The sequence below is a fragment of the Aquarana catesbeiana genome, linkage group LG03, assembly GCF_042186555.1.
Source record: "Aquarana catesbeiana isolate 2022-GZ linkage group LG03, ASM4218655v1, whole genome shotgun sequence".
In the NCBI taxonomy this organism is placed as follows: Eukaryota; Metazoa; Chordata; class Amphibia; order Anura; family Ranidae; genus Aquarana; species Aquarana catesbeiana.
The window spans coordinates 243,991,729-244,006,882 of NC_133326.1; the positions used below are offsets into that span (position 1 = coordinate 243,991,729).

General features: G+C 41.0%; 1 protein-coding gene across 2 annotated transcripts in view; it reads left to right on the forward strand.

Moving 5' to 3' along the window:
• The window catches only part of CNTN1 (contactin 1), a 296,184-nt gene that overhangs the window by 204,547 nt on the left and 76,483 nt on the right, over positions 1 to 15,154 (forward strand). For both annotated transcript variants that reach the window (XM_073619929.1, XM_073619930.1), the window contains one exon: positions 9,455 to 9,582. In XM_073619929.1, the coding sequence (XP_073476030.1) occupies positions 9,455 to 9,582 (128 nt within the window). The remainder of the gene's footprint in view (positions 1 to 9,454; positions 9,583 to 15,154) is intronic.

The window sequence follows — 15,154 nt, forward strand, 5'->3', positions numbered from 1 at the left end:
TCAACATTCTCCGTGAGATCCGAATGGAGGACTTCAGCTGCTGAGACAAAATATAAGCGAGTAACACACTCCCAAACCAAATCTCATAGGGAGAGAGTCCAATATCCCCCTTAGAGGCCTGATAAAATTTAAGAAAACATTCAGGCAAAAGTTTTCTAGTTTCTTACTTTACTTTGTCCGCTATATTGTAGACAGTAAGGGGTGTAAAAATAAAACCTCAAAACTTCTATTAAGGACTCTCCTATAAAAATTATTTTCTCTGTTACTCTCTGTACTCCCTGGCACTCTGTACTTACAAACTACTTCTGATAACACTTTTTACTGTGGCCTTTGCAGTAGCATTTGCCACTGGACATCCAAAAAACATGTCCATACAGACAAAATGCATACTCGTAAGATCCTAACTTGGGCATCTGGATATTTCTTTTTGTAATCTCTGGGAGGGATGTTCAGCTTTTGGTAACACCTTTGGTAACAGGTAAAACAAGAAGTGGTATGTTATAAAAACAACTGTGGAGAACCCTGGCTCTATCCCATGCTCATTTACTAAGGCAGCCATAACTGCTTGTGACTCATGACACGGTCCATGTGTCAAGCTGAAGGGAAAATGGTGGCTGGCAGCACCTTTTCCAAAGTCCTGTTTCATAAGAAGTTGCCCCCTGTGGACCACTTGTTCTTCTCGTTCTGGGGTCCTTAAAGTTGAATTATTAATCCCAGCTATACTGGGCCAGAACTAGGGTGGAATCTGTGAGTTGCACAGACCCATCAAGTGTCCCGGGCTGTAAATGCAGCATCCTTAGAGTCACCTGGTCTGCTTCCATGTGTGAGTTTTAAAGTTAATATGGCTACCTCAGCAAGAAGCTGGAAGGCTGAAAACAGCCGATCAAATTAACTTGGCATGCTTGGTTGGTTTACCTGCCGAAGTAAAAACAAACTTCTGGCCCTTTAAATGGAACCAAAAGCTCTCTATATCTCGACTATCTATATAAATATACACTCTTTTTACAGCTCACAGGCTTTGCTAAAACATGGAGCTCTGCTTCTTGAGCTGGGGAAAAAGGATCCAATGACTTTGAATACAGAGTATCCTTCTGGGTGATAAACTGCATACTCAAATCTACAAAAAATTAAATATCTGGGTCTTCAGGGAGTGTGTCCTGCACTGGACTCACAGCAGCTGATTCCTACACCATCAATTTAACACATGCGTCTTTTCCTTTCTTTTGAATAAATGTACGCATTTTTCATTGTTAGATTTGTACATAAACAAACTCATATTTTAAACCTTTCATTAAACAAACATTTAGTTAGCTGTATATTTGCTGCACAGAATGTCGGACCATTAAAAATTAAATGTTTGACCAAAACAATATCTAACTTTGTCTAATAGCACCTTTGCATAAAAGCTACAGCGCTGATATATCGGGATGAACCCTTCATTACTGGGTCCAGCTTGCATAAATATATTACAATGGCTTGTTTTCTATCACGCTATTTGTGTAAGAACTCCAGTCTCATGTTTCAAAAGACAACTTTTTCCTGGCAATATTATAATAAATGATAACAATACCCTGCGGTCATGGAGAGATGCCCATAAATCCAAACTATTCTTCTGCTTATACCACTGTACTTACAAGAAAAAGGGGCACATCATTTCACAATCCACACATTCTGCTTTGGATTTCAAAAATAAAAATAAAAAAAAACAAAAGGACCAAGAATCTGTATGATGGACCAGAAAGCATCAAAAACTATAAAACAACTGGCTGCAGGTGGCATCTATCCTAACAGGGTGTGTGGACTTGATGTGATGGGTCTGTTATATTTAAATTTTATTTATAACAACTCTCACATCATGGACTGACATCAAGTTATTATCAAAAACCTTAAAATTTCATTTTTATAGAAGAACTTCTTATGTATTCCATCCATCTTGGCTTTGTTAAATATTATGGCAGCTGTATTCCAAATAACAACCTCATCTTAATCTTTTTTTCTCTCAATAAGGGCTTATTGAATAAATGTAAAATTACAAAATTGTTATCTTAATCTAAACTAATCCCATTTTTACAAATTTCCCCAATAACCTGGATTTCATTTCCAACCAAAGGTTGTCTAAACCAGTTTCATTATATCTATATAATTGTTAAACTCATATTAGAAATTAATACTCATTATTACTTAATTTTACTTAATTTCCCTTTTTTAAATGCACTGTTTCCACTATCAAAGGATATTCAATTTGTATAATACACGGTTAAATGTAACCTTCATTTTACCATGTTTGGAAAACAGATTCAAAATAATTGTGATCACATTGTTTACCATTAGATTCGTTAACCCGGCACATTTTGTTATAAATGTTTTGTCTAAAAAACTGGAATTGGCATGATGTCCTTCCAGCTTATCACTAACCTCTCATCCCAGCCACATTTCTTTCAGGAGAGCACAAAGGAGGGGGTCACATCTGCGTACATGACACACACAAGCAATAGAACTAAAGATCCCAGCATTCGCACACACATACACCAATATCTCTCTAAAATCGCTTACATTTTTCCCATTTGTACACAACACATGCATATCATTCTCTCAGTTTCTTTTAACTCTCATTAATATTTTCCTGTCTAAATTCTACTTTCCTTATTTTGTTTAAATATCTTTTATATCTAGCTTCTATGATTCTATGATCAGATGGGGAGCCACAGTGCTCATCCCATCTTCCCTCTCTGACAACATATAAAGTATTCTGTTTTACCTCTCATTTCTCTGTTTCTGACTCTAATAGTTGTAGTGAGGGACCCCAAATTCATCCCACAACTTAACATGAAAATGTCCCTTTCTGTCTAGTTCTAATGTCACCCTTGATCCATCCTGCTCACATAGATAGCTGTTCCTCTAGCTGTTTACTCTGCATGATTCTTAGTCTCTGTGGACTTTGGTAACCCAGTTACCCAATGTGGATCACTGTCCACTTTAACTATAATCTAGGGGCTCAGTATAGGCGGAACCGCACCTTCGGTTCACATATAGCGCTCCTCTTGCGCTGGGCATTTTTGAGGGTCTCTTACCCTTCATTCCCTTACTTAATTCAATGCCCATAATGACTGGCCAGTCTTCTCGCTTCTCTACTTGTGCCTATACCCTCTTGCCTCTAAACTACTTTATCTAGCAGATGTACTACATATACCTGTGAAAAGCACTATTCTCCCCTTTCTTATCTATAACACTCCGATGGACATATAGACAGGGACAACATAACATATAACCACCAATCAATACAGTTCGATTAAGGGGAGTAAAATAGCTGCCCTTTGTCCCGAAAATGCCTTAACGATCAAGGAAGTCTGATAACTCAAATGTAAGCAAAAGGCTTACCTCAGCTGGCTGATTATCAGAAATTCCCGGATCGTCTCAAGCTCCTCGTTTCGGATACTCAGGGTCACCTGGAATCCCCTCCTAAGGCAAAGCTCGCCATGCTGACTCGGTTGAATTGATGATAGGCAACTCCTATCCTCATATTGATTAGTGGTTCCAAATTAATAATAACTACTGCAGTAGGGAACAGACACAAAAGATACGCTCAGCATCTTTCCAAATTACTGTTCTGCTTTATTATGACGCAATTGAAGGTTTTTATGCACATGATTACGTAGGTATCACATTAATATTACAATTGTACGTTTATGGTAACAAGGGGCGTTACATAGGCAGGCTAATTCTAATCAGGACTCAAAAGAATGTAAACATTTACTGAAAACATTATTAGTGCCGTGTGCACAGTGAGGGCAGTGTGCAATACATACAAAATACAATACAATTATATACAGAACTTACAAATTTCCATTACAATGTGCTACAGTCTTAGTGATTTTTTTAGCTGACCACTAGAGGGAGTTGGGTAGTAGCAGTCTGTGAAGAGTCAATTATTTGTTGTTTTTAAATATACAGATTGTTTTTAAACATACAGAGAGTTTTTCGTACTCGTTTTTATATTTATTTATCGTTGTATTAAAATTTAATGTAAGCTGTGAACCTACTATATATTAAGGCTACAGAGCGCTAAGCAAGTAGGATGATCCAATGATCACCGACGTCACTATGGCAACCGGAACGCTTTTACAAGCATAAATATGGAGCTTGGTCTGTCACATGGCTACCCTTGATAGAGTCACGTGACATGTGATGCAACGCGTCGGGAGGAGCCAGTGATGACATCTGATGTGCCCGTACGAAGCACACTGGATGCTGTAGGAGGAGAGGAGATCGCTCTGACCGTTCTATAGCGCTGTTTACCATATCAGTACATGTGAGTGGATCCACTTGTGCTTTTTATGTTGTTTCATGCTGATCATTGCGCAATGATGAATTTCTCTTATTTCATGAATGAAACATCTTAAACTGGAGGATTTAAGTGGTGGAGAGGGAGTCGGCAGCAGTGCGTGACCCAGGCTGTGTAGTCCGCTGATAGTGATTTTACTACACCCAGGAATTGGTTTGGTTTTTTTATACACACACTTTGGGACCTATACTGACCCTGGCTATATCCATTATGGTGTAGGAGACTGTACCATCCCTATCACTGGTGATCGATTAAGAGCATATATTGGAAGTTTTTTTGATATGCCTATTGCTGTTTTTACAATATTTGTTTTTATCACTCAATATTTTTATTTGTCACTTATTTTTCACCGTCTATTTTGGAGTTTAAACAGATATTAGGAAATTAATTTATAGCGCACTAGTATTTGTATTATTATTCACTATAAATGTGTCAGATCACTTTTACAATGGTTGCGGCTTATTTGGGTTTTTTCTAATATTGATTTATTTTACACATATCAGCGCTTGAGTACACTATTGCACATCATTTACTTCTTGCCCTCGTTAAAGTAAAGTAAATTCTCTCTTAGATAGTTGTCACCGCAACAAGCTTACAGTATATAATGTGACAGCAGTGAAGGACTAGACTGACAGCTCATTTGCTGCCCAGACCAGTAAAAATAACATACACTATATTACCAAAAGTATTGGGACACCTGCCTTACACGCACATGAACTTTAAAGGCATCACAGTCTTAAGCCTCATACACACGATCAGATTACAGAGCGAAGGGCGTGTGCCAGGAACTTTTCTTGCATTCTAACGACACACAATTATAATCCAGCAAACACGAACGTAGTGACATACTACGTGGAATTTCAACTCCAGAGCGCCACCCTTTGGGCACCTTCTGCTAATGTCGTGTTTGGTGAGCAGTGATTCCGAGCATGCGTGTTTGTACTATGGACTTTTGTGTGACGGACTTGTGTACAGATGATAGTTAAATCTGACAACAGACCATTGTCTGTCGAAAATTCACTAGGCTTCCATTCCAACATTTGTTGGCCGAAAGTTGGACAACAGTTGTCTGAAGGAGCCTACTAACGGTCGGATTTTAGGCAGTCTGTCATCACACAATCCCCTGCCAACAATCGTGTGTATGAGGCTTTAGTCCGTAGGGTTCAATGTTGAGGTGGCCCACCCTTTGCAGCTATAACAGCTTCAACTCTTCTAGGAAAGCTGTCCACTAGGTTTAGGAGCGTGTCTATGGGAATGTTTGACCTGTCTGCTGACCTCACATTCATTTGTGAGGTCAGGCACTGATGTGGACAAGAAGGCCTGGCTCACAGTCTCCGCTCTAACTCATCCCACAAGGTGTTCTATCATGTTGAGGTCAGGACTGTGCAGGCCAGTCATGTTCCTCCAACCCAAACCTGCTCATCCATGTCTTTATTGATCTTGCTTTGTGCACTGGTGCAAATCATTTGGTCGAGGGGGGATTATGGTGTGGGGTTGTTTTTCAGGGGTTGGGCTTGGCCCTTAGTTCCAATGAAGGGAACTCTTAGAGCATCAGCGTACCAAGACATTTTGGACAATTTCATGCTCCCAACTTTGTGGCAACAGTTTGGCATGGCCCCTTCCTGTTCCAACATGACTGTGCACCAGTGAACAAAGCAAGGTCTATAAAGATATGGATAAGCGAGTTTGGGGTGGAGAAAATTGACTGGCTTGCAGAGAGTCCTGACCTCAACCCGATAGAACACCTTTGGGATGAATTAGAGCGGAGACTGCGAGCCAGGCCTTCTTGTCCAACATCAGTGCCTGACCTCACAAATGTGCTTCTGGAAGAATGATCAAACATTCCCATAGACACACGTCTGAACCTTGTAGACAGCCTTCCCAGAAGGATTGAAGCTGTTATAGCTGCAAAGGGTGGGTCAACTCAATATTCAACCCTACGGACTAAGACTGGGATGCCATTAAAGTTCATGTGATTGTAAAGGCAGGTGTCCCAATACTTTTGGTAACACACTGTATCTTGGGTTGGTAGCCCTGAATGGAGATGCCACAGATTCAGACCTTGATCACTGAAAGACCTGTCAGTGACAGCTGCTGGGTATTATACAGATTCCTGTCCATCGTTTAAGCCATGGACACACGAGCGGAATGTCCGACAGAAAAAGTCAGACGGAAGCTTTTCATCGTCTATTCCGATCATGTGTATGCCTCATTGGACTTTTTTTTCGAAAATTCTGACGGACCTAGAAATGGAACATGTTCTAAATATTTCCGACGGAATCAATTTTCTGGAAAACCACTCGTCTGTATGCTGTTCCGACGGACCAAAAACGACGCATGCTCTGAAGCAAGTAAGAGACGGAAGCTATTGGTTACTGGCTATTGCACTTCCTTTTTCTAGTCCCGTCGTACGTGTTGTATGTCACCGCGATCTGGACGGTCGGACTTTGGTTTGACCGTGTGTAGGCAAGACCACTTGAATGGAATTCCATCGGAGCTCAGTTGGAGAAACCTTCGGAGTTTATTCCGATGGCAAAACCGGTCTTGTGTACGCAGCATTAGACCTGCAGTCCCAATGCCTGGCCAAGGGAAGTCTTCTAGCACCAATTTAGTCTGTTAGTTACGCGATTATGATCAAATGTGGGGAGCCACAGGGTAAGTTGATCCTGGAAGACTGCCCTCTGCCAAGTGCTATGATTGCAGGTCTAGTTTTATAATGTCCTTAGCTTCTGTCCCAGGTCTTTATAGAGTGGAATAGAAAAACTGAATAGAAGATCAGAATATATTTTATGGTACTGTCTTTTTATAAAGAAGTAAATCTGATACAAACATAGTCTCATTGACCCCCTTCTAGCCAGCCCTGTTGTCTCCTCTCCATCCACAATTAAGTCTTAAAGGCTCCAACACAATCCAATCTCACATATTTTGATGGACTTTTTTGTTAATGCACTTTAATAGCGGTAACACTATAGTGAGATTTTGTTTTATTAAAGATTTCACCAATATTGTTTTTTTATGTGATGGTTGGAGATAAAATCAACATCTAGCGCTCATCCATTTTGGCTCATTTGGTACATCATTGTTGTGTGCTTTGCACAAGATAGTGGGATGAGCTGCAAAGGTGGATATGTATATTTTTATAGGAATCTGTGGTGCAGAATTTTTTAATTTATTGAAAAAAATGTGTGTTTAAAAATTTAATCACATTAGGAAGAAAATAACAACGAATTAAATATAACATGAACAGGAACATTGGCTTGTTAAGCTAGTGTAAAATGTGTGACCCTGCCTCAAACTTAACGATTGTATGGTCTTGATTGTAATTTGTGCAGTGCTAAAAAATATCAGGTCGCCTTTAATGCAGTTGAAGTTGTGGTCACCACAAGGTCGTTGAGCAGGGAATTCACAGCTCATTGAGTGCTCTGCTGCACTACCACATAGGTAGTGGTGAATCATCTCTGCAATATCTGGGATTGATTTACTAAAGCTGGAGCGTGCAAAATCTGGTGCAGCTCTGCATAGAAACCAATCAGCTTCCAGGTTTTTTTGTCAAAGCTCAATTAAATAAGCTGAAGTTAGAAGCTGATTGGTGACCATGCACAGCTGCACCAGATTTTACACTCTCCAATTTTAATAAATCAATCCCAGATATTGCAGAGATGATTCATCACTACCTATGTGGTAGTGCAGCAGAGCATTTTCTTTTTTTCCTTTCTCTTTTCTATTTTGTGCCTTTTTAATTTTTTTTAGTTTGGAATAAAATATATTGAGAGTTGTATGTAAATTAAGACACCATGTGCAGGTTAATAATGGATATGAGTTTTTAACTGTCTCTTTTTTATCTGTAATGTTAAATCTCAATAAAATTTGATTCAAAAAATCAATCCCACTGTGTAAAATATAAAGGTGAAATTGTGAAAAGCACTGGCCTGATGTTGTCATCTGCATGTCTTGTTTCATGATACATATGATTGACTTTGCTGCCACCTAGTGTTCCTAAATGATAACAGAATATGTGTGCATGTTAAATTCAAAAAACACTTAGTACATTTATAAAGCAGTAAATGAGACATTCACCTACATTTACTACAGGTGTATTTCTGTGATGCGTGTGTTTTAAATTGCAGTGAATGTCACATTAATTGCTTTATAAATATACCTCCTAAAGTTTATCTAAACCCAAGAACAAAAAATGTATTATTTGCTGCTTATTAATCTTTATATGTGGTGGCTGCATTTGTTTTCCTATTTTTCAGGCTAGGAAAATTTTTAGCAAGTACAGAGTTTATTGGTTGATTTTGACAGAATTACAGTGCCCTTGTCACTTAGGCTCCATTCACACTAGCGCGTTTTTTGATGCATTTTGCATTTTGCAGAAATACATGGGAATTTTTTAACATGGGTTCCTATGGAACATGTTCACATCAATGCCTTTTTGTACCTTTGCATTTTTGGAAAGGGTCAGGGACTTTTTTTCATGCAAAATGCAGCGTTTTGCATGTAATAGAATTCAATGGACAAACATCAAAAACGCAAGTGCATCGTTTTTGCAGCGTTTTTACAGCGTTTTTGATGCGTTTTTGGCGTTTTTTTTTTATTTTATTTTTTTTTTAGGCTGTATACAGTCTAAAAAAAAACTGTAAAAAAAAACAAACAAAAAAACCACGCAAAACGTGGCAAGAACGTCGCAAAAACGCTGTAAAAACGCTACAAAAACGCTGCTCAAAAACGTGGCAAGCATGACAAAAAACTCCAGAAACGCTCAAAAGCAACATGCATAGGTGTGAATAGAGCCTTAATGTGAGCTCACCTCTCACAATTTGAAAGGTATAAATGCAGCACGCCACTAATCCCTAATCCTTACATTACTTTTGCTTTTCTCTCCTTCCAGTTTACCTGCAGTAATTCATGACTCCAGCCTTGCTCTTTATGACTGTTCCATAGTCAGTGTTAGAAATTGATTTATTTGGCGTATTTTTGCCTTGCCTAACCACTTCCTGTATCACTGTTACTTTGGTTTGCAGTCTTACACCACTCCTATAATGCACTTATGATACCAATATAGAGGTGTGCTTTTTTTTTAGTATGACTTGTTACCGCATTGTTTATTAGGATATCAATCTGGGATGACGGCAGCCTGGAAATCATTAATATAACAGTTCTTGATGAGGGAAGCTATACTTGTTTTGCGGAGAATGATAGAGGAAAAGCTAATAATACCGGAATGCTTTCTGTTACAGGTAATTCCTTTTTATTGTTATTATTTATTACTATCACCACTACTGTTGCTTCTACCACTACTACTGCTTTTTATTTATTTAGCACTAACATATTTTCAATACCAACAATTTTCTGCAGGCATACATTGTGGATGCAGTTCGGTTTGCTTCTTATAAGTGCTGGATGTATGAATTCATCATATGTTAGCAGGGACTAGGTAATTAAAGCAATGCTCCTCAACCACGGTACCATCAGTGTTCCCCCGGGGTGCCATGAGTATGGGATCCATTTTGCCCTGGATAAACCTCATGAGTTGCCATGTTGTGAGTGGGCTTGCCCCCCCCAACCGCACCATGGCTCTAGAATCAGGACACATAGCTGGCTCTCCTGTACCATAACAGTGCATGAGTCAAATGTAAGGCATGTGGCAGGCAGGGTGAGGGCTTCCATCATCATTCAGGAGAAGATGAAAGACCGCCTCCTCCAGAACTTCTCCATCTCCTGCCTTCTGCTACACCACTGGAGCAAAAAAGGCAAGGCTCTGATGTGAGAGGTGACTGTGTGATTAGCAGGCTCTGTGATGGGGGGGGGGGTCTGTGTAACTTGAGTGCTGTGTGTTGGGGGGATTGTTTTATTGGGGGGGGGGGGCATGATGATGGGGATGCTCAGATGTGATTGGTGGACCCTGATGTAATGGGGGGAATCTGACATGAAGTGGTGATTTTGACGTGAAGGGGAGCTTCTGATGTGAAATCAGCTTCATCAAGACATTATGTTCATTGTCCCAGTGGCAGGTTTCCCATTGATACATATTATTTAAGTTTTTTACATTTTAGACTGCGGTACCTCAAGATTTTGCATACTTTTAAAAGTACAGCAACTGAAAAAAGTTTGAGAAACACTGAATAAAAGTACACTGAGCAAAATTATAAACACTTTTGTGTTTGTCCCTATTTATCATGGACTGAACTTCAAGATCTATGACTTTTTCTATGTACACAAAAGGCCCATTGCTCTCAACTATTGTCCACAAATCTGTCTAAATCTGTGTTAGTGAGCACTTCTCCTTTGCTGAGATAATCCATCCACCTCACAGGTGTGACATATCAAGATGCTGATTAGACAGCGTGATGATTGCACAGGTGTGCCTTAGGTTGGCCACAATAAAAGGCCACTATAAAATGTGCAGTTTTACTATATTGGGGGGGGGGGGGGTTCCGAAAACCAGTCAGTATCTGGCGTCACCACCATTTGCTTCAGGCAGTGCAGCACATCTCCTTCGCATAGAGTTGATCAGGTTGTGGATTGTGGCCTGTGGAATGTTAGTCCATTCCTCTTCAATGGCTGTATTATCACACAGCACAATGCCACAGATGTCGTAAGTTTTGAGGGAGCGTGCAATTGGCATGCTGACTGTAGGAATGTCCACTAGAGCTGTTGCCCTTGAATTGAATGTTAATTTCTCTACCATAAGCCATCTCCAAAAGCGTTTCAGACAATTTGGCAGTACTTCCAACAGGCCTCACAACCGCAGACCATGTGTAACCACACCAGCCCAGGACCTCCACATCCAGCATCTTGACCTCCAAGATCATTTAAGACCAGCCACCCGGACAGCTGCTTCAACAATTGGTTTGCATAACCAAAGAATTTTTGCACAAACTGTCAGAAAACATCTCAGGGAAGCCCATCTGCATCCTCATCGGGGTCTCAACCTGACTGCAGTTCGTCTTTGTAACCGACTTGAGTGGGAAAATGCTCACATTCAATGGCATCTGGCACTTTTGGAGAGGTGTTCTCTTCACGGATGAATCCCGGTTTTCACTGTACAGGGCAGATGGCAGACAGTATGGCATTGCGTGGGTGAGCGGTTTCGCTGATATCAACGTTGTGTATCGAGTGGTCTATGGTGGTGGTGGGGTTATGGTATGGGCAGGCATATTCTATGGACAATGAACACAGGTGCATTTTATTGATGGCATTTTGAATGCACAGAGATACCGTGACGAGATCCTGAGGCCCATTGTTGTGCCATTCATCCACGACCATCAACTCATGTTGCAGCACACAGCCCCATGTTGCAAGGATCTGCATACACATACTGGAAGCTGAAAACATCCCAGTTCTTGCATGGCCAGCATACTCATCGGACATGTCACCCATTAAGCATGTTTAGGATGCTCTGGATCGGCATATACAACAGTGTGTTCCAATTCCTGCCAATATCCAGCAACTTCGCACAGCCATTGAAGAGGAATGGACCAACATTCCACAGGCCACAATCAACAACCTGATCAACTCTATGCGAAGGAGATGTGCTGCATCGCGTGAGGCAAATGGTTGTCACATCAGATACTGACTGGTTTTTGGACCCCCCAGACCCGCCAATACGGTAAAACTGCACATTTTAGAGTGACCTTTAATTGTGGCCAGCTTAAGGCACACCTGTGCAATAATCATGCTGTCTAATCAGCATCTGGATATGCCACACCTGTTAGGTGGATGGATTATCTCGGCAAAGGAGAAGTGCTCACTAACACAGATTTAGACAGATTTGTAAACAATATTTGAGAGAAATGGGCCTTTTGTGTACATAGAAAAAGTCATATATCTTTGCGTTCAGCTCATGATAAATAGGGACAAACACAAAAGTGTTGCGTTTATAATTTTACACAGTGTATATCTAGAGGTGTCAACTCAGTTTGTGCATTCATGCCAGACAGCCTTTTTTGTGATAGGTTTATTTTAACACCAAGCCCTATTTTTAGCTTTGCTTCTGTGCCTTTTTATTAATATTATACATTTAGTATCTTGTCTGTTATTTAACCAGTTATGGATTTTAATGGTGACTTTCTTTTTGACTGAATGACCATCATTATTGTATTTTGGTACTATTGGGTTTTGATGATTCTGCCTGTGTTTTCTATCCTCCCAGCTGCCACAAAGATCACTCTTGCACCATCCAATGCTGATGTGACTGCACTAACATATTCTCAATACTAACAATTTCCTACAGACATACATTTTGGATGCAGTTAGGTTTTCTTCTTTCAAGTGCTTGATGTATAAATTCATGACATGTTAGTAGGGACTAGATAATTAAAGTAGTATTACTCAACCAGGGTGCCATTTGTGTTACCCTGGGGTGGCACGAGTATGGGACCCAGTTTACCCTGGATAAACATCATGAGTTGCCATGCTGTGGGCAAGCTGGCCCCCTGCCCACACCATGGCTCTAGGGTCAGGACATACAGCTGGCTAGCCTGTACCATAGTATTGCATGAGTCTGAGCCAGGGCATGCAGGACTAGGGCTGCTCTAAGCATTCAGAAAAAGATGGAAGTCCGAGCTCACGGCTTCTGCTATGCCACTGGAGCAAAAAATGCAAGGCTCAGATGTGAAGAGATGAATGTGTGATTGGTGGGCTCTGTGATGGGAGCGAGGGGTCTGAGTGACTAGAGGGTTCTGTGATGGAGGGGTTCCTTCCACTCTTCACAGTGCATGCAATCCGACTGGTCGCATAGGTACGGTCTCCTTGATGGGAGGGGAGAGCCCAGTAAAGAGAGTGGGCGGCAACGGGAGGGGTTGGACCCCCTTCTGCCACCTGTAAAAGTGATAGAGCGGCTGTATAGCCGCTTGGATCATTTTTACAAAAAAGAAAATCGCCTGCTGAAAAAAACAGCCGTAAATATATACGAATTGAGGTATCTAATGCACAGAGTGCAGGGGTGCTTAACATGTTAGGCTCCAAAGTGTGTAACACGCAGGCCGCTGTACAAGCAAAAATTACCCCTTAAACTCAGTACAATCCCCCACAGATTCCTCCCGGTACAGTGCCCTCCCCCACAATCCCTTCAATACAGATCTCCCAAAATCACCTCAGTACAGATATATCTCATCACCCTAATATACCTAGTATAGATCTCTCCCCCCAGATCCCCCAAGTAAAGACCTTCACCCCAATTCCTCCAGTATAGATCCCTTTCTTCCCTTCAGTTCCCCTAGTACAGATCTCACTCCTCCTTAATCCACCCAGTACAGATATGTCTCTACCAACTACCAAAACCAATTTTCCCCTGTACAGATCATGCCAAATCCCTCCAGTATGGATCTCATTTCCCCCAAATCTCCCCAGTATAGATCTCTCTCCCACCCTCCCAATCCCCCTGAATAGATCTCTCTTTCCCTTCCCCCAAATCCCCCCATTCACATCTCTCTTCCTCCCCCAAATCTCTCAAATACAGATCTCTATGCCCACAAACACCCCAGTACAGATCTCTCCCCCTTCAAATGCTCGAGTGCAGATTTCTCCCCCCTCAAATCCCCCAAGTGCAGATCAGTCTCCCTCCCACCAGTACAGATCTACCTCTCCCCAGTCCCCCCAGTATAGATTTCTATCATCCCTCGAAAACTCCACTCCCTCTCTAATTCTCCCCAGTACAAATCTCTCTTGCTTTCCAATCCCCCAGTACATAGCTTTCTCTCTCTCCCAGTACAGATATTTCCCTGCCTCCACCTCATCCCTGCATTACAGATCTCTCTCCCCCTAAAATCCCCCCAGTACAGATCTACCCCCCCCCCCAAATAATTTACCCTGGTACAAAGCTGTCCCCTACCTCAATTCCCACCCCCCACTACATTGATCCACCCCCTCCCTAAAGTCCACTTAGTAGACCGCAGATCAGTCCCATGCTTCTGTCGTGTGTGACTGCACATCATAGTTGAGGTCCCTGTACTTTATCTGAGCTCTTACAGAGAAACAGGCATTAATACAGATGAGATGTAGAAAATGTGCCCTGGTTGTCCTAGAGTGTACTGTGCATTGACAATGAATGTAATTACCTATGCACAATTTGTAGGGCTGACAAAAAATTAAGGAAATAATGAACAGAAGAGAAACGGGTAACAATATTAACTGGTCAGTCTTGGCCTAAAACCAATCTTGTTTGTTGTGGCCAGCAGCTTGACAATTGCTCCAGTTTTGCGTGCTCCTGTTTCTGAAGATCATCCAACAACGTCTTGAAAGTTAGAAGTGACAACTGACAATGCTGAAATGTATAGTGCCGCCCAAGAGATCCAATGCTGTCCATTTTTACACCCTCATTTTCAGTGATCCCTCATTCAGCAAATTACTTTGATAGACAACCTAATTCATTTAAAATTACTTTTCTTTTGTTACCTTCTGTGAATTTGCTTCAAAATGAAATAATGCAGAAGGTTCCAGGAGGTTATTGAAATAGACAACAATTAATTTACTTGAGGTTATTATTGAAGTAACATTACACAAGTTATTTTTAATAAAGAATGACATACGTGCTTACAGCAATTGCAAGAACTGTTTTCAGTCACTACATTTTTACATAATTCATCAATTTCAGGATTATATACTGTGAGTTGTGAAAAGCTCTTCCCCACTTCCATTCTACCAAATGGTGTTTTCTTTGTCAGTTCGAAAAGCATCACTCTGTTTGCCAGCACATTTAGGTTCCAGCCATCGTATGGCTATTTTTTTCTTGTCTGCCTTGTTATTGTAGTGCACCTCACAGATAACACAGACCTACATTATGCTTAGCTATCTGTATTCCTGAGCACA